The sequence below is a fragment of the Odocoileus virginianus genome, chromosome 2 (genome assembly GCF_023699985.2).
Source record: "Odocoileus virginianus isolate 20LAN1187 ecotype Illinois chromosome 2, Ovbor_1.2, whole genome shotgun sequence".
NCBI classification, from domain to species: domain Eukaryota; kingdom Metazoa; phylum Chordata; class Mammalia; order Artiodactyla; family Cervidae; genus Odocoileus; species Odocoileus virginianus.
In genome coordinates, this window is record NC_069675.1 from 34,274,009 (window position 1) to 34,300,724 (window position 26,716).

At 37.8% G+C, this 26,716-nt stretch overlaps 1 protein-coding gene across 1 annotated transcript; it reads right to left on the reverse strand.

Moving 5' to 3' along the window:
• Positions 1 to 26,448, reverse strand: LOC139036781 (uncharacterized; the record flags this gene model as incomplete). The annotated part of the gene is made up of 3 exons (XM_070472679.1): positions 1 to 176; positions 9,533 to 9,767; positions 25,975 to 26,448. Coding segments are annotated over 3 exons (885 nt in total), but the record flags the coding sequence as incomplete, so codon positions are not given.
• Positions 26,449 to 26,716: the final 268 nt, after the last annotated feature.

The window sequence follows — 26,716 nt, forward strand, 5'->3', positions numbered from 1 at the left end:
TTAATCAGATAAGAGAGACTCAGCAAAGGTTTCTTCCTTTATCTCCAACATCTTCATTTTAGAATCACCTTTATACCATTTTGGTGGGATGGGTCCCTTCAGCCTCAAGACAATGTGCAGCTGCTGCTCTCCCATTTCTGTTCTCTCATGCTTATAATGGTCCCCATGAAATAAGCCTAGTGGAGAATGACAGTACATATAGAGGCCCTGCCAAACCAGCTGAGGTTCCTAACCCAGCTAGTCCCACCTCCCCAGCAGCTGAACTCAGACTCACAAGCCAGACCAGCTGAACACAGCCAAACAAGGCCCAGACAAGAACAACCAGCTGAGTCCAGCCTGAACTGCCAACCTACAGAAACATCATTGTGTTAAGTTACAGTTTTGGGGTAGCTTGCTTTGTAGCAATGGATACCTGATAGAGAAATATATTGTTTTCAAGAAAATATGATAATGAATGATTTACTAAAAACAATTAATGATTGTTTAATCACAAAAGCTAAAGAGTTGGTAACATGAAAAAATTCATCTTAAAATGATGGACAAGAAATGTATTAAGATCTTTCCTAGTTGTTTATATAAGAAGAATAAGAAATGATATTAAATTTGAAGCCAATAAAAGGGAAACTTTCTCTATATCCAAGGCATAATAATTAATGTGAGGGCTTTGCTCTACTCAGTGGGAATTACTGAGTCAAACATCTTACAGGGATCCCAGAAATAACAAAACAGATGTTCAGTACAACTTTGAACAATGTATTTGAGGTCAAAAGAAGCTAAAATCATAAGTCCTTGGATATGGAAATAGGAAGTGATGGAGAAGAGATATGCCAACAGCACACACTGAGTTTGCCCTCAGTTGCTATGACTCAAAGGGGTCATTACTGGAAAAGCACTGTTGCTCAGTCTCAGGGTTCACACAGAGATTACTAGCTTATTCTTTTATCTTTATTATTACTACTATATACCCCAGCCATTACTGCTGTGTAGGACTGGACAACTGGTTGTTCTGACGGGGTTTTAAGTCTTTCCTAGAGGCACCTAGCACTAAACACTGCCAGTTGGGATAGGAAAATAGATGGGAAACAGAAATCATCCCTTCTCCCCTGTTGCACTTTAAATCTTACCATACTCAATCAAGATTCTAGGAAACAGCTGATTTTTTTAAAAAGAAAAAAAAAAAAGGCACTTTTTCCTGATTTCCTCAACAGCAATGCCTGGAAGCATATTTGCATGCAAAATGCACTGTGCTATAAAGTTGATAGCTGTGTTCCTTGCAAGAGCCATTTAGCATTGCTTTGTTTTGTCATTTATGTGAGTAAAAGAGACCTAGTTTTATTTTAGAGATATATAGAATCCAGTCATTTGTTTCAATGCAGGGCAGTTGCTGAAAATCTTTGCCTAGTCACCAGGTTATGTCCAACTCTTTGTGACCCCATGGACTGTAGCCCGCCAGGTTTCTATGTCCATGGGATTTTCCAAGAATAATACTGGAGTGAGTTGCTATTTCCTACTCAAAGGGATCTTCCTAACCCAGGGATTGAACCCACATTTCTTGCATCTCCTGCATTGGCGGGCAGATTCTGAACCACTGTGTTGAAAATCTAGTTGGTCATTGAAATGACATATGACATTTTCTGGTGGTGAGGATAACTTTTTTTGATAAGGCTTCTTTCACAATAGAGAAAGGGCCACACGATAATTAAAAATAATACTGTATCACAAGAAAATACAAAACAGTATCTACCCTATAATTACATTATCTATATATTACATAGGGTAATATGCAAAACATGCAAATATTATTAAAAATATAAATGTTGATCTGTTGAATAAATTCATTTTAAATTTATTACTGTTTTTGATAGTGTTAGTGCAATGCATATTTTCTTCAAAAAAAATTTAAGTAGCAGGACAATAACAGCAGTATATGTGTGAGTGGCCCGATCAAGTCCGACTCTCCATGACCCTTTGGACTGTAGCCCTCCAGCTGTATGAACCCTCTTAAATACTTAAACACTTTATTGCAGATTCTGACTTAATGTATCAAATTGCTGCTTTGAGACATATTCAAAGGCTTAGTGTTGGCCCCTTCCTGAATTACATATGCTTTTTTTCTATCCTAAAGCAAATTCATAAAGAACTCTTGAAAATCTAAGAGGCCTGAATATGTGCTACAATAAGTTTCTCAAAGCACTCACTTCATCTAAAATCTGGGGAAAGCAGTGAATATTCAGGATTCAGGGAACATATGTAAATTTTATGAATTAGATTAACAGCTTGATGAGGGCATCATTTTTTAAAGTGCACATTTCTGCTGCCCCAATACTAATATTCCTCTAGGAGCTGGCAGTACCTTATAAAGCAATGATCAACAGAAATGAATGACTTCTTATAAATGGGCAATTTTATTACAGGAATCAAGAAGTTTTATAATTACTTCTGTTGTTGTTATTTAGTCACTAAATTGTGTCTGACTCTTTTGCAATCCCAGAACCGTAGTCCACCAGGCTCCTCTATCTGTGGGACTTCGCAGGCAAGAATATTAGACTGGGTTGCCATTTCCTTCTCCAGGGGATCTTTTTGACCCAGGATCAAACACACGTCTCCTGCATTGACAGGCAGATTCTTTACTGCTGAGCTAGCATGGAGACCCCTGCTTACGCCTATACATGTCCTTTAACTAATGGTACTGATGATAAGCCTCGTGTTAAACAGCTACACCTTCTTTCTAAATTATGTCATTCAAATTCCTGAGTCAGTCTTTCACCCTGTGTTACTTGTAAGGTTTGAAAGTATAATGGTGAATATTGAGTCCCCAAGCCATATCTTGTTTAAAAAAAAAAATCATGCTTATAGTAATAATAGCTACAATTACTGAGGGTGTATAAAGTACTCTATCAGGCATGTTACATAATTCTCACTACAACATTGTGAGATCGCTTATTACTCCCATATTATAACCATGATATAAATGAAAATTCAGCCCTAGAATAGTTGATTTACCTATTTCCTTGAAACTGGCTGGCATTACCTTTTAAGCTGAGTTGCAAGCTATTTGAATTGGAAGCTGTACAAGCTGATTGAAAATTGTTCTTTTGCTCTAGGGAAAAACCTCTGAGAATTGGGATCCCAGCTATCTAAATATTTTGAGAGAGCCCACCCACAGGGACTCTGGCTGATTTTGTGTATAAAAACCATAGTCCTTTCTCATCTGCATTTCTAACTAAATAGGCCTACCTGACCAAAGATAATTTAGAATATTAATGACCATTATGGGGAATTTTTGAATTCCCAAACTTAATTCTCTTAAAATCAATTTGGAAACAATAGCTCAAAAATTTCCATAACTGAATGGTAGGCCTATTTCAGTTGGTGTTTTGAGGCTTACAAACATTATTTGGAGCTTAAAATTACCTTTCTGTAAAATAAGATTTTAAGGTTAACTGAGGCAAACAAAGTGACTGACAAGGGATTAACCTCCAAAACATACAAACAGCTCATGCAGTTTAATATTAAACAAACAACCCAGTGAAAAAATGGGCATAAATTCTAAATAGACATTTTTCCAAAGGAGACATACGAATGACCAAAAAGCACATGAAAAGATGTTCAACATCACTAATTATTAGAGAACTACAAATCAAAACTACAATGAGGTATTACCTCACACTGGTTAGAATGGCCATTATCAAAAAATCTACAAATAATAAATGCTGGAGAAGGGGTGGAAGAAAAAGGGAACCTTTCTACACTGTTGGTGGGAATGTAAATTGATACAACCATTATGAAGAAGAGTATGTGGGTTTCTTTAAAAAAATAAAAACAAAAAATAGAACTACATATGATCAGGCAATCATATTCCTAGGCATATATCTGAAGAAAATGATAATTTGAAAAGATACATGCATCCCAATGTTCATTGTAGCACTGTTGACAATAGGTGGGACATGGAAGCAACCTAAATGACCATTGATAGATGAATGGATAAAGAAGATGTGGCACATATATACAATGGAATTACTCAGACATAAAAAGAATGAAATAATGCCATTTACAGCAACATACATGGACCTACAGAGTGTCATACTGAGTGAAGTAAGTCAGATAAAAACAAATATCATATGATATCACCTATATTTGAATCTAAAAAAAATTGGTACAAATGAACTTATTTACAAAACAGGAATAGAGTCACAGATGCAGAAAACAAACTTATGGTTACCAAGGAGATAAGGGGGGTAAGTTGGGAGACTGGGATTGACATATACATACTACTATATATAAAATAGATAATTAATAAGAAAGAACCTACTGTATAGCACAGGAACTCTACTCAATAATCTAATGATTTCTATGGAAAAATAATCTTAAAAAGTTGTTTTTCAGTTGCTCAAACATGTCTGACTCTTCTAACCTCATGGACTGCATCATACCAGGCTTCCCTGTCCTTCACCATCTCCTCAAGTTTGTTCAAACTCATGTCCATTGAGTTGATGATACCATCCAACTATCTCATCCTCTGTCACTCCTTTCTCCTTTTCCTTCAATCTTTCTCAGCATCAGGGCCTTTTCCAATGAGTCATTTCTTCGCATCAGGTGGCCAAAGTATTGGAGCTTCAGCTCAGTCCTTCCAATGAATAATCAGGGTTAATTTTCTTTAGGACTGACTGGTTTGATCTCCTAGTTTTAATTCTTTCTGTTTCCCAATTTGGATATCTTTTATTTCTTTTGTTGCAAATTTCCATGGCTAGGATCTGTGATATAATATTGAACAGAAGTGATGGGAGTGAACATCTTTGTCTTATTCCTGATTCTAGCAGGGAAAGCATTCAGACTTTCAACATGAAGCATGGTGTTAATTGTGGGTTTATTGCATATATCCTTTATCAGATGAAGTAAATTCCCTTGTATATCTAGTTTGAGGTTTTTAAATCCTGAAAAAAAAATTTTAGCAAATGCTTTTTCTCCATCTACTGAGATGACTTTAATGTAGTTTCTGTCCTTTTTCCTGTTTGGTTTTCTTAAACCAACCTTGCATTAATGGGATAAATACCACTTGGCCATGGAGTGTAATCCTTTTAAGTTTCCACTCAGGATTTGTTCATCCAAACTGAAATCAAAGCCTTAGGCAACTGTGATATTACTACTATTTTCAGTAACATCCTGGGGGGGCAGGGCATTTCCACTGAACTCAGTTCTAAGTGTAATCAGATAGCCATATCACCCTGGAAATAGAGATTTTCCAGGAAGCTGCAAATTTGGGGGTGGGGGTGCGTGGGCATGAAATGTACTGTCTGGGGATAGAACATTAATGGAGCTCCAAAAGATGTCAGTCCTCATTGTTCACAAGGCTGCCAGCAACCACCATGACACTGAGCTGGGAAAACAAAGAGGATGAGACTAGCCCCCAGTTAAAACGTTAAAGATCCTTTCATCTTTCTCTTGCACAGATGCCGTATAGTTTGTTCTTTGTCTTTGGTTAATTTCTATAGTTCTGAAATGTTTGTTTTTGTTGTTTTGCCATATTTCCTCTGTATTTTTATGAAAGACTGAGTTCACTAAGGTCCCAAATGGTTCATTCTCCACCAGTTCAGAAGATGTACTATTGCCTGGGTTAAGAGGATGGTTTGTGTACAACTGGACACATGATAGTTTGATTCACTGCAATGACTTTGCATAATATTTTCCAAGAATTCAGAGTTGGAAAGGACCATTTTTTCATAACTCATTCAACATATATTTATATATTATTTAATTTTAAATAATGTACATACTAATAACAATGAATAAGACTATACTCCCATCATCAACATGAGTAAGTCTATCTGGAGCAAAGGAACTATTATGGAACATAAACTATTTGCCGCTCCTATTAGTGAAATCACTTTTAGAAAACAGAGAAAGAAAAAATTGAAGAATCTTATCTAAAGGACAGTATCTTAAACTGAGACGTGAAGGATGAATATGACATTTCCAGTTGAACCTAGCATAGGAGAACATCCCTTGGTAGATAGAACATGGACTTCAGAGAATGAAGGATCACATTTAATAAAGGATTATTCCTGATATTGGAGGTGGAATATTTAAAAGAGCTGATGATTCCTGCCTATTTACTTTAACTCAACAGAGTGAAGAATAAATATTTTTTAACTGAGTAATTATATCTTCACTTGACCAAGAATTTAGTAACAAAAATTTTAGGTAACAAAAGGAAACAAATATAAGTTTGCCATTATAACTCACACCTAAGAATTTCACTGCAATTAGATGACAACTAGCTATATAAGCTATGTGCTACTGTCACAGTCAACTTTGAAGTATGTAAGTCTATGAGTATCTATTTATTCCTGAGAAGTCAAAAACTAAATTAAAACATATTAAAATCCCTCCCCCCCCAAAAAAATCTACTTCTGCTTTATTGACTATGCTAAAGCATTTGACTGTGTGGATCACAACAAACTGTGGGAAATTCTTCAAAAGATGGGAGTATCAGACCACCTTACCTGCCTCCTGACAAATCTGTATGTGGGTCAAGAAGCAACAGATAGAACCAGAACAATGGACTGGTTCCAAATTGGGGAAGAAGTATGTCAAGGTTGTATACTGTCACCCTGCTTTTTTAACCTATATACAGAGTACATCATGCAAAATGCCAGGCTGGCTGGATGAAGCACAAGCTGGAATCAAGATTGCCAGGAGAAATATCAATAACCTCAGATATGCAGATGACACCACCCTTATGGCAGAAAGCAAAGAAGACCTAAAGAGCCTCTTGATGAAAGTGAAAAGGGAGAATGAGAGAGTTGGCTTAACATTCAGAAAACTAAGATCATGGCATCTGATCCCATCATCTCATGGCATACAGATGGGGAAACAGTGGAAACAGGGACAGATTTTATTTTCTTGAGCTCCAAAATCACTGCAGATGGTGACTGCAGCCATGAAATTAAAAGATGCTTTCTCCTTGGAAGAAAAGCTATGGCCAACAGAGAAAGCATATTAAAAAGCAGAGACATTACTTTGCCAACAAAGGTCCATCTAATCAAAGCTATGGTTTTTCTAGTAGTCATGTGTGTATGTGAGAGTTGGACTATAAAGAAAGCTGAGTGCAGAAGAACTGATGCTTTTGAACTGTGGTGTTGGAGAAGACTCATGAGAGTCCTTTGGAGTGCAAGGAGATCAAACCAGTTAATCCTTAAGGAAATCAGTCCTAAATATTCATTGGAAGGACTGATGCTGAAGCTGAAACTCCAATATTTGGGCCACCTGATGCGAAGAGCTGACTCACTGGAAAAGACCCTCATGTTGGGAAAGACTGAAGGTGGGAGGTGAAGGGGAGGACAGAGGATGAGATGGCTGGATAGCATCACTGACTTGATGGACATGAGTTTGAGCAAGCTCCAGGAGTTGGTGATGGACAGGGAAACCTGGTGTGCTGCAGTCCATGGGGTTGCAAAGAGTCAGACACAACTGAGCAACTGAACTCAGCTGACCTATTTATTCCTGAGAAGTCAAAAACTAAATTAAAACATATTAAAATCAAACAAAAAGATTATATACAACTCTGTTTGAAAAGCAATGTGGGAGGAAGAAAAATGAAATCAGTTTGGTTTTGACTTTCCATCATACACAGTCTGAACTGCTCTGGTTAATGAAGACATTATCCAGTTGGAAAAATAGGTGAAAGAAGCCCTTGAGCTCATAGAGCTCAGTGACTTCATGTGGGTGTTTCAAGGAAAATTTCAAAATGCCAGATGTATACTTGCCATCAGTTCTCATGGCATGTGTGCAGCTCAGGGAAGAAAATTGGATCCTAAAAACTGGCATTTGGGCCAAAGCTGCCTTTATTCAACATAAATTAGAACACACATTTCCCATGACTACAAATTCCATGTGGTAATATAAGTGCCACCAGTGCTACTACCTTCTCACCTCAAATGCATGAAACAAGGCAGGGAAGAAGAATGGGGAAAGGATAGTTAGGGAGGTTGGGATGGATATGTACACACTGCTATATTTAAAATGAATAACCAACAAGGACATTCTATACAGCACAGGGAATGTTGCTCAATGTTATGTGGGAGCCTGGATGGGAGGGTAGTTTGGTGGAAAATGGATACATGCGTATGTATGGCTGAGTAGACCTGCTCCTTCAACAACTCTAAAGTCTCTCTTGAATCACTTTCCCATGACCAGGACAACCTCTCATCTTATCAAAAGACTGTGATCATTTTAAACCAATCATCTGTCCTCTTGTTTCTTCCCTTTCCTTTCAGGTGCTGCTTAAACAGGTTGCCTCCTTAGCAGCTTTAGGGTGTTTTTTGGAAAAAGTTATACTAAGACCTTAAGAGACGATGTATGTTTTCAATTATTTCCAAATATAGAGAACAGGAACAAACTTACTGACCTTGCAGGCCTACAAGTCCTGTCCACTTTAAAGGGAAGGACAGATGCTCAAGTTTGTAAGGTAGGAGACTCTTCAGCATCTGAGAAGAAATCATTTATTAGGCCTGTAATTTTGGTCCCTGATTTTCTGTTTTCTGGACTCATTAATTATGCTGTAAAGTGGGGAAAGCCTTACCTGTTCAGACATATTTTAAGGAACTAAGTATAAACCAAGTATGTTTCTGTTAGTATTAAAAATTAGCAAATTTACAAAGAAAAAATACCTTTGCTATTCACCTGAAATTATCACAATACTGCCAATCGCTTATACTGCAATACAAAATAAAAAGTTAAAAAAATATTAAACATGGGGGTGGTCCAAAGATGGCAGAGGAATAGGATGGGGAGACCACTTTCTCCCCTACACATTCATCGAAAGTTCATTTGAATGCTGAGCAAATACCACAAAACAACTTCTGAACGCTGGCAGAGGACACCAGGCACCCAAAAAGGCAGCCCATTGTCTTCAAAAGGAGGTAGGACAAAATATAAAAGATAAAAAGAGAGACAATAGAGTTAAGGACAGATACCCGTCCCATGGAGGGAGTCGTAAAAGAGGAGGTTTCCAAACATGAGGAAACCCTCTCACCGGCAGGTCTGTGGGGAGTTTTGGAATCTCAGAGGGCAGCATAACCAGGAGGAAAAATAAATAAATAAAGAAATAAAACCCACAGATTACACACCTAACTGCAACTCCCAGTGGAGAAGTAACCCAGACCCTCCCGTGTGCCACCAGCAAGCAGGGGCTGAACAGGGAGACGCAGGCTGCACTGCTTTGGGTAAGGACCAGGTTTGAATGCCCTGAGGATAATCTGAGGGAGCTAACGAGATAGCAACCCAAAGTGTGGAATAGCCAGAGAGAGAGAAAAAAGAGTGAGAGAGAGAGAGAACTTTCCGGGGACAAGCTCTAACCTAAGGCACTGCTGGGCCCGCTCACAGAACAAAGGACTGAGTGAATACCAGAGGAGAGCTAGCCAGCTGTGGACTGGCCCTTCATCCCGCCAGAGGCAGAGAGGCAGGCAGACAACAGCCAGAGCCAGAAGGCAAGGGGCAAACTCGGCCCCAGAGACGGCATCCTCTGCCAAACTGCAAGCAGGCTCCCAGTTGCTACGCAAGTCTTCCTGGGATCCTGGACGGCTGACATCCACCAGGAGGGTCGCGCCAGAGAGCAGCTCCCCAGAGGAGACACACGGCACACCTGAGACGGCGCTCCCGCTGCGCACCCAGGAAACTGAGTGGCCAGGACGGGGAGGTGATAAGATGCACCGCCCAGCTGGGGAGAGTGTTCTCACCAAGAACCTGGTCGCCTGAGCTGCTCGGACCTGGGAAGGGCACAAAACGCAGGCGCAACCGAGTCTGTGCTTTGTGGAGTACCTGAGAACCTGAACCTGAGTGGCTTAGACCTGGGAAGTGCACGCAACCCAGGGCCCACTTTAGACAGCTCCCCTGCAGAGCAACCTGGAGCCTGAGCAGTGTAGACTGGGAAAGCACACTTGCCACGAGCGGGGCACGCCCTGTGTGGCCCAGGCACTGCGAGCACTCCCCCCACACACCAGTGATATTTGCAGTGTTCCTCCCTCCCCACAGCACAACTGAACAAGTGAGCCTAAATAAATGACCACCTTCGCCCACTTGTTTCAGGGTGAAAATTAGACACTGAAGAGACTTGCAAACAGAGGAAGCCAAAATAAACAAAGAAAAGGGAACTGCTTTGGAAGTGACAGGTGCAACAGATTACCCTATAGTTAGCACCAACTACATTGTAAGGGGTCTATAGACCTTGAGAAGAAGTATAAGCTGGAACAAGGAACTATCTGAAACTGAACTGACCCCACACTGCCCTCAACAGCTCCAGAGAAATTCCTGGATATATTTCACTATTATCATTTATAATTTTTTTAATTTTTAAGTTATTATTCCTTTAATTTTCATTTTTAAAACCTACTATTACCTCACCAAAAAAAAAGACCCTATTTTTAAAGCAAATTTCATATATTTTTTAAATAATTTTTGCATTTTTTTTAATATTGTATTTTTGAGAGTCTAACTTTTACTCTAGATTTGTAATCTGCTTCTTGGTATTTGTTATCAATTTTGTACCTTTAAGAATCCAATCTTCAGTACCCATTTTTACTTAGGATTGTTATTACTAGCTTGATTGCTCTCTCCCCTTTTGACTCTCCTTTTTCTCCCCCAGGTAACCTCTATCTCTCCCTCCCCCTCCTTCTCTTCTCTAATTAACTCTGTGAATCTCTTTGGGTGTTCCAGGCTGTGGAGAACACTTAGGAAACTGATTACTGACTAGACTGGTCTCTATCCTTTTGACTCCCCCTCCTCTCCTCCTGGTCACCTCTAGCTCCTACCTCCCTCTTCTCTTCTCTTCTCTTCTCTATTTAACTTCGTGAACCTCTCTGAGTGTTCCAGGCTGTGGAGAGCAAATAGGAGATTGATTACTGGCTAGATTGCTCTCTCCCCTTTTGATTTCCCCTCTTATCGTCCTGGTCACCTCTATCTCCCTCCTCCCTCTTCTCTTCTCCATGTAACTCTGTGAACCTCTCTGGGTGTCACTCACTGTGGAGAATATTTTCACCGTTAACCTAGATGTTTTATCATCAGTGCTATAGAGATGAAGAAGTCTTAAGGCTACTATAAGAATAAGACTAAAAACCAGAGGCAGGAGCCTTAAATCCAAAACTTGAGAACACCAGAAAACTTCTAACTCCAGGGAACATTAATCGACAAGAGCTCATCCCAAAGCCTCCATACCTACACTGAAACCAAGCTCCACCCAAGAGCCAACAAGTTCCAGAGCAAGACATACCAAACTAATTCTCCAACAACGCAGGAACATAACCCTTAGCATTAAAATACAGGTGGCCAAAAGTCACACCAAACCCATTGACACCTCAAAACTCACTACTGGACACGTCATTGTACTCCAGTGAGAAGAGATATAGCTCCACCTACCAGAACACTAATGCAAGCTTCCCTAACCAGGAAACCTTGACAAGCCACTCATCCAATCCCACCCACAAGGAGGAACCTCCACAATAAAGAGGTATCACAAACTTCCAGCATACAGAAATACCACCCCAAACACAGCAACCTAAACAAGATGAAAAGGCAGAGAAATATTCATCAGGTAAAGGAACATGATAAAAGCCCACCAAACCAAAGAAAAGAGGAGGAGATAAGGAGTCTACATGAAAAAGAATTCAGAATAATGATAGTAAAAATGACCCAAAATCTTGAAAACAAAATGGAGTTACAGATAAATAGTCTGGAGACAAGGATTGAGAAGATGTAAGAAATGTTTAACAAGGACAGAAGAAGTAAAAAAGAGTCAATCAGTAATGAACAATGCAATAACTGAGATAAAAAAACACTCTGGAGGGAACCAACAGTAGAATAACTGAGGCAGAAGATAGGATAAGTGAGGTGGAAGATTGAATGGTGGAAAAAATTGAATCAGAGAGGAAAAAAGAAAAAGAATTAAAAGAAATGAGGACAACCTCAGAGACCTCTGGAACAATGTTAAATGCCCCAACATTCGAATCATAGGAGTCCCAAAAGACGACCAAAAACAAAAAGGCCATGAGAAAATATTTGAGATAATAGTTGAAAACTTCCCTAAAATGGGGAAGGAAATAGCCACCCAAGTCCAAGAAACCCAGAGAGTCCCAAACAGGGTAAACCCAAGGCAAAACACCCCAAGACACATATTGATCAAATTAACAAAGATCAAATGTAAAGAAAAAATATTAAAAGCAGCAAGGGAAAAACAACAAATAACACACAAGGGGATTCCCATAATGATAACAGCTGATCTTTCAATAGAAACTCTTCAAGCCAGAAGGGAATGGTAGGGATAAAAGAGAAAAACTCACAACCCAGATTACTATACCCAGCAAGGATCTCATTCAAATATGAAGGAGAAATAAAAAGCTTTACAGACAAGCAAAAGCTGAGAGAATTCAGCACCACTAAACCAGCTCTTCAACAAATGTTAAAGGATCTTCTCTAGACAGGAAATACAGGAAAGGTTTATAAACTCAAACCCAAAACAACAAAGTAAATGGCAATGGGATCATACTTATCAATAACTACCTTAAATGTAAATAGGTTGAATGCCCCAACCAAAAGACAAAGACTGGCTGAATGGATACAAAAACAAGACCCCTATATATGCTGTCTACAAGAGATCCACCTCAAAATAAGGGACACATACAGACTGAAAGTGAAGGGTTGGAAAAAAGATATTTCTTGCAAATGGAGACCAAAAAAAAGCAGGAGTAGCAATACTCATGTCAGATAAAACAGACTTTGATGGGATGGAGAGGGAGGTGGGAGGGGGGATTGGGATGGGGAACACATGTAAATCCATGGCTGATTCATGTCAATGTATGGCAAAAACCACTACAATATTGTAAAGCAATTAGCCTCCAACTAATAAAAATAAATGGGAAAAAAAAAAACAGGCTTTGAAATAAAGACTGTGAAAAGAGACAAAGAAGGACACTACATAGTGATCAAAGGATCAATCCAAGAAGAAGATATAGCAATTATATATGCACCTAACATAGGAGCACTGCAATATGTAAGGCAAATGCTAACAAGTATGAAAGGGGAAATTAACAGTAACACAATAATAGTGGGAGACTTTAATATACCACTCACACCTATTGATAGATCAACTAAACAAAAAATTAGCAAGGAAACATAAACTTTAAATGATACAATGGACCGGATAGACCTAACTGATATCTATAGGGCATTTCACCCCAAAACAATGAATTTCACCTTTTCTCAAGGGCACACAGAACCTTCTTCAGAATAGATCACATCCTGGGCCATAAATCTAGCCTCAGTAAATTCAAAAAAATTGAAATAATTTCAGTCATCTTTTCTGACCATAATGTGGTAAAATTATATGTCAACTACAGAAAAAAAAATTATTAAAAATACAAACATAAGGTGGCTAAACAACACACTTCTGAATAACCAACAGATCACAGAAGAAATCAAAAAAGAAATCAAAATATGCATAGAAATGAACGAAAATGAAAACACAAGAACCCAAAACCTATGGGATTCAGTAAAAGCAGTGCTAAGGGGAAGGTTCATACCAATACAAGCCTACCTCAAGAGACAGGAGAAGAATCAAATAAATAACCTAACTCTACACCTAACACAACTAGAAAAAGAAGAAATTAAGAACCCCAGGGTTAGTAGAAGGAAAGAAAACATAAAAATTAGGGCAGAAATAAATGCAAAAGAAACAAAGGAGACCATAGCAAAAATCAACAAAGCTACAAGCTGGTTCTTCGAGAAGATAAATAAAACAGACAAACCATTATCCAGACTTATCAAGAAAAAAAGGGAGAAGAATCAAATCAACAAAATTAGAAATGAAAATGGAGAGATCACAACAGACAACACTGAAATACAAAGGATCATAAGAGACTATTACCAGCATCTATATGCCTATAAAATGGACAACTTGGAAGAAACGGACAAATTCTTAGAAAAGTATAACTTTCCAAAACTGAACCAGGAAGAAATAGAAAATCTTAACAGACCCATCACAAGCACAGAAATCAAAACTGTAATCAGAAATCTTCCAACAAACAAAAGCACAGGACCAGATGGATTCACAGATGAATCCTACCAAAAATTTAGAGAAGAGCTAACATCTATCCTACTCAAACTCTTCCAGAAAATTGCAGAGGAAGGTAAACTCCAAACTCATTCTATGAGGCCACCATCACCCTAATACCAAAACCAGACAAAGATGCCACAAAAAAAGAAAACTACAACCAAAATCACTGATGAACATAAATGCAAAAATCCTTAACAAAATTCTAGAAAACAGAATCCAACAACATATTAAAAAGATCATACATCATGACCAAGTGGGCTTTATCATAGGGATGCAAGGATTCTTAAATAGTTACAAATCAATCAGTGTGATACACCACATTAACAAATTAAAAGATAAAAACCATATGATTTTCTCAATAGATGCAGAGAAAGCCTTTAACAAAATTCAATATCCGTTTATGATTAAAAAAAAAAAACCCTCCAGAAAGCAAGCATAGGAGGAACATACCTCAACATAATAAAAGCCATATATGATAAGCCCACAGCAAACATCCTCAATGGTGAAAAATTGAAAGCATTTCCCCTAAAGTCAGGAACAAGACAAGGGTGCCCACTGTCACCACTACTATTCAACATAGTTTTGGAAGTTTTAGCCACAACAATCAAAGAAGAAAAAGAAATAAAAGGAATCCAGGTTGGAAAAGAAGAAATAAAACTCTCACTGTTTGCAGATGTCATGATCCTCTACATAGAAAACCCTAGAGACTCCACCAGTAAATTACTAGAGCTAATCAATGAATATAGTAAAGTTGCAGGATATAAAGTTAACACACAGAAATCCCCTCCATTCCTATACACTAACAATGAGAAAACAGAAACAGAAATTAAGGAAACAATTCCATTCACCATTGCAATGAAAAGAATAAAATACTTAGGAATAAATCTACCTAAAGAAAGAAAAGATCTATATACAGAAAACTATAAAACACTGATGAAAGAAATCAAAGAGGACACAAGTAGATGGAGAAATGTATCATGTTCATGGATCAGAAGAGTCAATATAGTGAAAATGAGTATACTACCCAAAGCAATCCATAGATTCAATGCAATCCCTATCAAACTACCAACGGTATTTTTCACAGAACTAGGACAAATAATTTCACAATTTGTATAGAAATACAAAAAAACCTCGAAGTGCCAAAGCAATCTTGAGAAAAAAGAATGGAACTGGAGGAATCAACCTGCCTGAATTCAGGTCATACTACAAAGCTACAGTCATCAAGACAGTATGGTACTGGCACAAAGACAGAAATATAGATCAATTAAACAAAATAGAAAGCCCAGAGATAAATCCATGCACCTATGGACACCTTATCTTTGACAAAGGAGGCAAGAATATACAATGGAGAAAAGACAATCTCTTTAACAAGTGGTGATGGGAAAACTGGTCAACCACCTGTAAAAGAATGAAACTAGAACACTTTCTAACACCATACATAAAAATAAACTCAAAATGGATTAAAGATCTAAATGTAAGACCAGAAACTATAAAACTCCTAGAGGAAAACATAGGCAAAACACTCTCCTACATAAATCACAGCAGGATCTTCTATGACCCATCACCCAGAGTAATGGAAATAAAAGCAAAAATAAACAAATGGGGCCTAATTAAATTTAAAAGCTTTTGCACAATGAAGAAAACTATAAGCAAGGTGAAAAGACAGCCTTCAGAATGGAGAAAATGATAGCAAATGAAGCAAATGACAAAGAATTAATCTCAAAAATATACAAGCAGCTCAATTCCAGAAAAATAAATGACCCAATCAAAAAATGGGCCAAAGAACTCAACAGACATTTCTCCAAAGAAGACATACAGATGGCTAACAAACACATGAAAAGATGCTCAACATCACTCATTATCAGAGAAATGCAAATCAAAACCACAATGAGGTACTATCTCACACCAGTCAGAATGGCTGCTATCAAAAAGTCTACAAACAATAAATGCTGGAGAGGGTGTGGAGAAAAAGAAACACTCTTACACTGTTGGTGGGAATGCAAACTAGTACAGCCACTATGGAGAACAGTGTGAAGATTCCTTTAAAAACTGGAAATAGAACTGCTGTATGACCCAGCAATCCCACTGCTGGGCATACACACCGAGGAAACCAGAATTGAAAGAGACATGTATACCCCAATGTTCATCACAGCACTGTTTACAATAGCCAGGACATGGAAGCAACCTAGATGTTCATCAGCAGACAAATGGATAAGAAAGATGTGGTACATATACACAATAGAATATTATTCAGCTATTAAAAAGAATGTATTTGAATCAGTTCTAATGAGGTGGATGAAACTGGAGCCTATTATACAAAGTGAAGTAAGTCAGAAAAACAGCAATACAGTATACTAATGCATATATATGGAATTTAGAAAGATGGTGACGATAACCCTATATGCGAGACAGCAAAAGAGAAACAGATGTAAAGAACAGACTTTTGAACTTTGTGGGAGAAGGTGAGGGTGGGATGATTTGAGAGAATAGCTTTGAAACATGTATATTATCATATGTGAAATAGATCACCAGTTCAGGTTTGATGCATGAGACAGGGTGCTCAGGGCTGGTGCACTTGGATTACCCTGAGGGATGGGATGGGGAGGGAGGTGGGAGTGGGTTCAGGATGGGGAACACATGTAAACCCATGGCTGATTCATGTGAATGTATGACAAAAACCAACACAATATTGTAGAGTAATTAGCCTCCAATTAAAATAAATAAATAAATTTAAAAAAAAAAACAAAGACATGCATTAGGCACAAGTATTCCAAATATATATATGTATATATATATATAAGACTTGAAATAAATGCATGAAACCAATTTCAAATGAAAAGACGCTTCAAGGCATGCCAGTGACTGGCCCAAACAATGATGTGCTCTAATTACATACAAGACAAATATTTACCTAGCTAAGAAGAAAAGTCCAAAGACAAAGATATGCCAGTTAGAATGTCTTCAGTGTTAAGCAACAAAATACATAAAAACATAAGTCTTAAAGGATAAAGGCATTTAATAAATGTCACTTAAACAGAATCTGGAAAGAGACTGATCCAGTTGGTTAATTTAGTGACACAATGGAATAATCAAAGAACTGAGTGCTCTCTCTCCATTTTGTTATATTCAAAGTTTTGCTTTCAAGTTTGTCAGATCAAGATAACAGCATGGCTGCCATCACTCCAGGCATCAACCCAGCAAACAATCATATCCAAAGTTCAGAAGGTGAGTTACTTCACACAAGTATCTATCAGGGAGGGAAGACCATATATGCAACTGTACAGGTTGAACCTAAGAACCCCAGAGAGGAGGTCACCGAAGACATAATGAGTATGCATACAATTGAGGTGACCACCTTTTTAATAGCCACACAAATACTCTATACTATAAACAGCTACAATGACATTTAATTATTTTAGGCCAAATAAATTCTGATTTATGTTAAGCCTGTGCAATTGAAAGTCATTCATTCGTGTCTGACTCTTTGCGACCCCCATGGGTGGCTATATGGTCCATGGAATTCTTCAGTCTAGAATACTGGAGTGGGTAGCTGGTCCCTTCTCTAGGGGATCTCCCCGACCCAAGGATCGAACCCAGGTCTCCTGCATTGCAGGCAGATTCTTCACTGTCTAAGCCACCAGGGAAGCCCAGTAGATATCTTTAAACATTTTAAAGGGACAAAAATCACATCAGGAAGTTATATGTAGAAATATATAGCAATTTGTCATTTTAATTTTCACACACGGGTTCTTAATTTTTCAAACCTAGCAATTACAGCACTTGCTCCCTGCCCCCAGAGAGTGTCTGAAAGCAAACATAATTTCTTCTATAATTTCAAGTCATCTTCTTTTCCATAATCATAATCCTGTATATAATAAGATTAGCAGCTCCGTTTTTTCTAACATGGCATTAAACCACCTTTCAATTGTCACTCTTAAATCAAAAATACTCCTAAATGTCAACTCATAAAAATTTGACAAGTCACTCCATTATTCAGGCTGTCCTTAAACTGATCAATAGTGGGCTCTGTGAGAGAACACATTTTTCCCTCATAAAAACAATTTTAATGGTCTCAGCCACTCATTTTTTACAGAAAATATTTTCACTCCTGCTGCTTTGTAACCTCAGTCACAGTCAACCCCAAGTATCTAAACTCAAAGGACATGCTAAAATAAACTACTTAATAACTGAAGTATGTTATCAACCCTATCCACTCTTCCCCTAGATTAGTCATTCGGTGTTACTTCAAAATACAGTGCTACACAGTTATTGGTGACTTGTCTAGGACTTGATAAGCACATAAACTTAAAAAACCATGACAATCACTCCAGCATCATAAAATATCATTTTTATGACTGCTATTTATGTACATCCAGGCCTCAGCATGGCTTGCAGATTTATTTAATAGAGGATGATAACAATTGTGCTGAGTTACAACATACCAATATTAAGGTTGGAATTCATACTTTTTTCTGAATAGACATTGATGCTAGAGCTAGATGGATGAATTTCTGTCATGGCCACATGACATGGGATTCCCAGCCCAACCAAAACAAAATGAATTTCAATTCAGGGGGTTTTTGGTGTTTTCTTTTTCTTTTCTTTTCTTTTTTTTTTTTTTTTTTTTTGGTTTTGCTTTTTTTTTTTTAAACAAGGAAGATATGTAATTAAGATAAGCATCAATTCTTTTGTTGAAATATTGGCAAGAATCTCCAATTCAGAGATAAAGAGGGTTACTGCACCATTCAGTAACAGAAAACTAGAGGAGAAAATTGCAGTAAATGAGCCCAACCAGCATGTTAGTTCATTTCATCATTCAAGGCAAAACTTTTAGAAATACTTTTCTACTAAATATATACTCTAGAGCTGGCATCCCCATTTCTCTCCCCACCTGCCCCTATTCTAAACATGTAATCTATCATTTTAAAAATAATGATGCATTGAGAAAACCTCAGAAAGTCTTCAGTGTCTTAAAATAACCCTAACTGTGGCAACTGCCTGGTTTTAAAAGGCCTTACTGTACATTATTCTGTGTCAAATAACAGTCACATTGCTGTATTGATAACAAGCATTTCCAGAAATTTAATGGCTTTCTCCAAAACCTCTTCATCATTTCTCTAAGCCACCTAGGGAGAGTGTACATCTCCCAACTCCTTTTCCTCATTCCCCTGCTAAGAAACAAACAGCTTCTCTGGGATCCCACCCCATTTTAGAACTCTTGATGAGAATACCAGACTTAGTTTCTACCTGAACCCCAGATTTCAGGACTTACTAATGATATGCTCACGTAGAAAGATCCAGACGTGAAGAGAATGCTTTGAAATGAGGCCAAGAAGAACCGAGGATCCTGGCCTGCTTTTAACCATGCTAGTCCCATGTGTGACTCCAAATCCAAAATCTTTAGCATCTTAGTAAATGAAATACGTCATACACACCTGCAAATTCAGTCTTATTTATAGGCATATAAAAATTAAAATCAGGTATCTCAAAGTTAATTTTACATTACTTTTTACTACTGGCATTCCCTTCTACCCCACTGGTAACCAGAATAAAGCCTTCATATGAGAGATGAGTAAAAACACCTAAAAGATAAAAATTGTACAAAAAATTAACAGTCTAAATATGAAGCAAACTAAAATGTGGTACCATTTTTGAGCAAGTGTTCGAGTGTTTAAAAGAGAGAAAAAATTAATCCTTGACATCATGTTCCTTTGAGAGGCATGAAATTAATGTCAATAGATTCTGTTTCTTTTCTAAGGGCCCCAATGTACTACTTGGTTTTACAGGGAACAACATTCACATACTTATACTATTGTAAAACCTACTTATTGGATTTTAATTTTTAGAATCAACCTGAGGACAAAGTATAGCATATTTACTAACACTCACATTTAAAAATAATATCTTCACCTAGACCTCTCATGCTATACACAAAAACAAACTGCAGGGGAAAAAAAGGATGACTGTTTGATATTTAAAAGAGGGCCAAGAGGCCATGAAAAGATGCTTAATATCACTAATAATTAGAGAAATGCAAATCAAAACTACAGTGAGGTATCACCTCATACCTTTCGGAATGGTCATCATCAAAAAAATCTACAAACGATAAATGCTGGCGAGGGTGTGCAGAAAAGAGATCCCTCACGTGCTACTGGTGGGACATTTAAATTGATAGAGCCACTATGGAGGACAATATAAATGTTCCTTTTTTAAAAAATCTAGAAATAGAACTACCATATGACCAAATAATTCCACTTCTGGGCATGCACTGAGAAAACCATAATTTCAAAAAGACGCATGCACCGCAGTGCTCACTGCAGCACTATTTACAGTAGCCGGGACATGGAATCAACCAAACTGTTCAATGACAGATGAATGGATAAAAAGAAGTGGAACATATACAGTGGAATATTAGTCATTCAAAGGAACAAAATTGGGTCAATTGTACAGATATCAATGGACCTAGAGACTGTCATACAGAGTGAAGTATGTCATAAAAATAAAATATTGTATATTGATACATATACATGGAATCTAGAAAAATGGTACAGATGAACCTGTATTTGGAGGGTAGGAATTATAGACACAGACACAGAGAATAGAGATATGTGGACACAGGGGATGGAGGAAGAGAAGGGAGAATGAATTGGGAGGTTGGAATTGATGTGTACACACTACCATGTGTAAAATAGCTAACGAGAACCTGCTAGATAGCACGGGGAGCTCAGCTCACTCCTCTGTGGTGATCTAGATGGGTGGAATGGGGACAGGAGGAAAACCCAAGGAGGGGACATATATATGCATGTGGCTGGTTCACTTTGTTGTACAACAGAAGCTAGCACAGTGTGCTTATTTGCTCAGTCGTGCCTGACTCTTGAGACCCTGTGGACTGTAGCCCACCAGGTCCTCTGTCCATGTGGATTCTCCAGGAAAGAATACTGCAGTGGGTTGGCATGTGCTCCTCCAGGGGATCTTCCCCACCCAGGAATCAAACCCAGGTCTTGCAAACTGCAGGCAGATTCTTACCATCTGAGCCACCAGAGAATCCCAACACAGTATTAGGAAGCAACTACATCCCAATTTTAAAATAATAAACAAGACACTATCTGTAAAACTAAAAACAAGTGACAAACTGATATGTATTATATTAAAAACTTCTCCAAATCAAAAGGAAATTTGATAATTAAATAGAAAAGATAAGGGAATATTATGAACAAGTAATACATAGAAGAAATAATGAAAGAGTAAGACTATCAAATTCTGGCAATTATGTGAAGGAAAATTAAAACAATAAGATATCATTTCTATCAAGTTGACAAAAATTAATACGATTAACAACACTATCCAGTAATTGTGAGAATTTGGAGAATCAAGCAGTCTCATGCCTTATGGGTAAGTACAGTTGGAATGATATAGGCCAAATTAGTGTTATTCTAGGTTGGTAAGGAAAGCATGCGAGAGGATCATAATTTTTAACAGGAATGAGTACAGGAATGTACTCATTACTTTTTTACACAATAAACAAAATGAACCAATTCTATGTAATACAGACTGACAACAAAACCATTATAAAAAATAAATTTAACAAACTAAGCAGATTTGTAAAACAGGAAATAAACCTTAACTACAGAGTACCACCTCTCTCCATCTCCACACTAGCACTATCCAGCTGGGCTAAGGGCTGTCAGTTTTCTGCTTCTTACATTCTACACTGAAAGTCCAAAATGTAAAGGGTCAAACCTTTCAGAAATTAATTTCCCCTACCTAAATTCATCAAAAAAATTAGTCTTTTGAATTTTTCATTCTTTTAAAAAATTATTTGACTAAGGGAAGACTGAAATGCAGCAGAATGTATTAATTACTAAGGAAGTGAAGATAAGAATGCTGCCTTAATTCAAAAATTTCATTTAATACCACTAAAGAGATGATGCTGAAAGATTACGTTGCCATAAGAAAATGCTACAATAAAAAGGAATCAAAATAGTAGATTTTATCAAATGGTGAAGGTTAAAAAGATACACGATTTTCTTGGTTAACTACTCAGCTTGAACAAGACTTCTACATTTTGTGCATAATTCATTTAAGAATGAATAGGCTGACTATGTTCTGTTAAGAGTAAAGAGGAGCACATATCTAATCAGAGTAGTAATCATCTTTGTGGTTTTTTGAAGTTTCAAATAGCTCAAGATATATCAAAGAATTATTAGCATATTAACAAATCTGTAGTTGGAAGTTTTAAAAACAACATCAGACTAGGATATGTCTTAACCACAAAACATCTGGGAATCAATAGCTTAAAGAGCCACATTCTATAAGTGCATAATTAAAGACAAGTCCTGTATCAGCTGGAGGGGCTTGATGTGTTTTGGCTAGGTTAAAATGAACTCAGAAAATTTTCTCCAGCTTCATTCTAGTTAGGACCAATTACTCAAGTTCTACTCAGACTAGGTAGGGGGGAAGTTTTCATTATTTTTTATAGAATTTTATCATAACAAAAATCACCTTTTACTCAGATCTAGACATGGAATAGATCACAGAGATGAAAGTCATTATCTTGAAGACATCATATGAAGCAGCTTCCTGCTAAATTAAGAAAAGTGAAGTGCTTTCATTCCCATTTTACAAATGAAGCAACTTGAGCTTACAAATGAAGCTACATAGAAAAAGTGATGGAAAAACCTGAAGGAGCACTAATTCTTCCATTCTGTCGTGTTAGTACTCTCATTCCAAATTCATCCTTGGTATTAATGTGCTCTGGCTGTACTACTTGAGTTCACAAAAGCATTAATGCTGTTGTTGTTTAGTTGCTAAGTTGTGTCCAACTCTCTTGCAACCCCATGGACTATAGCCCACCAGGCTCCTCTGTCCATGGGATTTCTCAGGCAAGAATACTGGGATAGCTTGCCATTTCCTTCTCCAGGGGATTTTTCTAACCCAGGGATCGAAACCACATCTCCTGCCTTGGCAGACAGGTTCTTTACCACTGAGCTACAAGGGAACCCCAAAAGTATTAATAGAGTTAGTTAACAAGGTAACACATAGGGAAAGTCATGCAGTACAATCTATCTGAATTGATTTTAGCAGTCAGAATTTTCTCTTTCCAGCCCTCCTTTCTAGTCATCCAAAACTCCTAGATCTAGGGTTCATGCCATTGATCCTGAGCCTTTACCTTTTATGTGTACTTCTTTTAAGAGAAATCTACAAAATGATTAAGAAGAGATTATTTATTATAAAGAAACATTAAGCTTCCTCCATCTAAGAGTGTAACATATTTCCTCCTCTTCTTCATAAATTTCCATCATTGGGTCTTGGAAATTATATGCTTGTCTAGATAATTTGACTTTAAATTGCTCTATCAGAAAGGATGAGTTTAATGATAACAAGGTGTGTATAGAACTCTCTCAAGAATGTTTCATTGTTTCAATTTCTCTTTTTTCAAGCATTTATGTTTTTAAAAATATTTTTTCTGAGTAATTCCATATGGTATAAATTCTTAAAATCTAAACAGATTCAAATGCAGAAAAGAGATTCTACTTCATATCAGGTCAACAAGAAATGGTCTAGCTCTGGGCTATAAAAAAGCACAATGGATTACTTGCTCTACACTTTAAAAAAAAAAAAGTAGTTCAGAATCCCTAAAGAATGATGATCCTAACTTTTACTGCTTCCTAATACGGAAGCAACTTTAATGTGTGGCTGTGATTAAACAACAAGAGCAGTTCAAAACAATGACATAAGACATGAAAGGCTAAAGTTTCTGAAATCTTTAGCATGTTTATCATGTCCTGAAATAGATGGGCACAAAATAGATGAAGTGCAGGAGACATGTCCATCTCAAACACAAAACTGAACTTAGTGAAATTTGCCTGTTCTTGAGTGCAGTATACCTTTGCTTTTACAGTTCAAATCCTGTCAAAATAAGGTTTCTATGGAATTATGCCATAGACCATTACTGAGGCATTGGAAATCTTCAAATGTTCAAAGGGCTTATGAAATGGGACCTGACTTTTATATTCTTTGAATCATTGAAAGGTAAAGGAAAGAAAAAATTCTAGCTAATAAATAATAAGTAAGAGTATATTTACCCTCCATCATTCATTTTTCAAGGTGTCTCTATTTTTGTTACACTTTTTGTTGTTGTTTGGTCGCTAGCTTATGTCTGACTCTTTGTGATCCCATGGACTGTAGCACGCTAGACTCTCTGTCATCCGCTCTTTCTGGGTTTGCTCATATTCATGACCATTGAGTCAGTGATGCTATTTAACCATTTCATCCTCTGCCACCCACTTCTCCTCTTGCCTTCAATCTCTCCCAGTATCAGGGTCTTTTGCAATGAGTTGGCTCCTCACACAAGGTGGCCAAATTATTGCTGCTTCCGCTTCAGCACTAGTCCTTCCAATGAATATTCAGGGCTGATTTCCTTTAGGATTGACTGATTTGATCTCCATGCAGACTCCTTGAGAATCTCCAAGGGACTCTCAAGAGCCTTCTCTAACACCACAATTGGAAAACATCAATTCTTCAGCACTCAGCCTTCTTTATGGTCCAGCTCTCACATCTATACATGACTGCTGGAAAAACCATGGTTTTGACTATGCAGACCTTTGTCTACATAGTGATGTCTCTGCTTTTTAATATGCTGTCTAAGTTTGTTATAGCTTTCTTTCCAAGGAGCAAGCATCTTTTAATTTTCTGGCTGCAATCACCACCCAAGAAAATAAAATCTGTCACTGCTTCCACTTCTTCCCCTTCTATATGCCATGAAGTGATGGGAACAGATTCCATGACCTTAGTTTTTGGTTTCTGTTTTTTTTTTAATGTTAAGAAAATTCTGAAAGAGATGAGAATACCAGACCATCTGACCTGCCTCTTGAGAAATCTGTAGGCAGGTCAGGAAGCAACAGTTAGAACTGTACATGGAACAAAGACTGATTCCAAATCAGGAAAGGAGTATGTCAAGGCTGTATATTGTCACCCTACTTATTTAACCTATATGCAGAGTATAACATGAGAAACACTGGGCTGGATGAAGCTCCAGCTAGAATTAAGATTGCTAGGAGAAATATCAATAACCTCAGATACGCAGATGACACCACCCTTATGGGAGAAAGTGAAGAAGAACTAAAGAGCCTCTTGATGAAAGTGAAAGAGGAGAGTGGGAAAAGTTGGCTTAAAGCTCAACATTCAGAAAACTAAGATCATGGCATCCAGTCCCATCACTTCTTTGGAAATAGATGGGGAAGCAGAGGAAACAGTGGCTGACTTTATTTTGGGGGGCTCCAAAATCACTGCAGATGGTGACTGCAGCCATGAGATTAAAAGATGCTTACTCCTTGGAAGGAAAGTTACAACCAATCTAGACAGCACATTAAAAATCAGAGACATTACATTGCCAACAAAGGTCTGCATCTAGTCAAGGCTGTGGTTTTTCCAGTAGTCATGTATAGATGTGAGAGTTGGACTATAAAGAAAGCTGTTCAGTTCAGTTCAGTTGCTCAGTCATGTCAGACTCTTTGCGACCCCATGAACCACAGCATGCCAGGCCTCCCTATCCATCACCAACTGCCAGAGTCTACCCAAACTCATGTCATTGAGTTGGTGATGCTATCTAACCATCTCATCCTCTGTCGTCCCCTTCTCCTCCTGCCCTCAATCTTTCCCAGCATAATAAGGGTCTTCTCAAATGAGTCAGCTCTTTGCATCATGTGGCCAAAGTATTGGAGTTTCAGCTTCAGCATCAGTCCTTCCAGTGAACACCCAGGACTGATCTCCTTTAGGATGGACTGGTTGGATCTTCTTGAAGTCCAAGGGACTCTCAAGAGTCTTCTCCAACACCACAGTTCAAAAGCATCAATCCTTCAGCACTCAGCTTTCTTTATAGTCCGGGTCTCACATCCATACATGACCATTGGAAAAACCATAGCCTTGACTAGATGGACCTTTGTTGACAAAGTAATGTCTCTGCTTTTTAATATGCTGTCTAGGTTGGTCATAACTTTCCTTCCAAGGAGTAAGCATCTTTTAATTTCATGGCTGCAATCACCATCTGCTGTGATTTTGGAGCCCAGAAAAATAAAGTCAGCCACTGTTTCTACTGTTTCTCCATCTATTTGCCATGAAGTCATGGGACCAGATGCCATGATCTTAGTTTTCTGAATGTTGAGCTTTAAGCCAACCTTTTCACTCTCCTCTTTCACTTTCATCAAGAGGCTTTTTTGTTCTTCTTCTCTTTCAGCCATAAGGGTGGTGTCATCTGCATATCTGAGGTTATTGATATTTCTCCCAGCAATCTTGATTCCAGCTTGTGCTTCCTCCAGTCCAGCGTTTCTTGTGATATACTCTGCATATGAGTTAAATAAGCAGGGTAACAATATACAGCCTGGATGTACTCCTTTTCTTATTTGGAACCAGTCTGTTGTTCCATGTCCAGTTTTAACTGTTGCTTCCTGACCTGCATACAGGTTTCTCAAGAGGCAGGTGAGGTGGTCTGGTATTCCCATCTCCTTCAGAATTTTCCACAGTTTATTGTGATCCACACAGTCAAAGGCTTTGGCATAGTCAATAAAGCAGAAATAGATGTTTTTCTGAAACTCTCTTGCTTTTTCGACGATC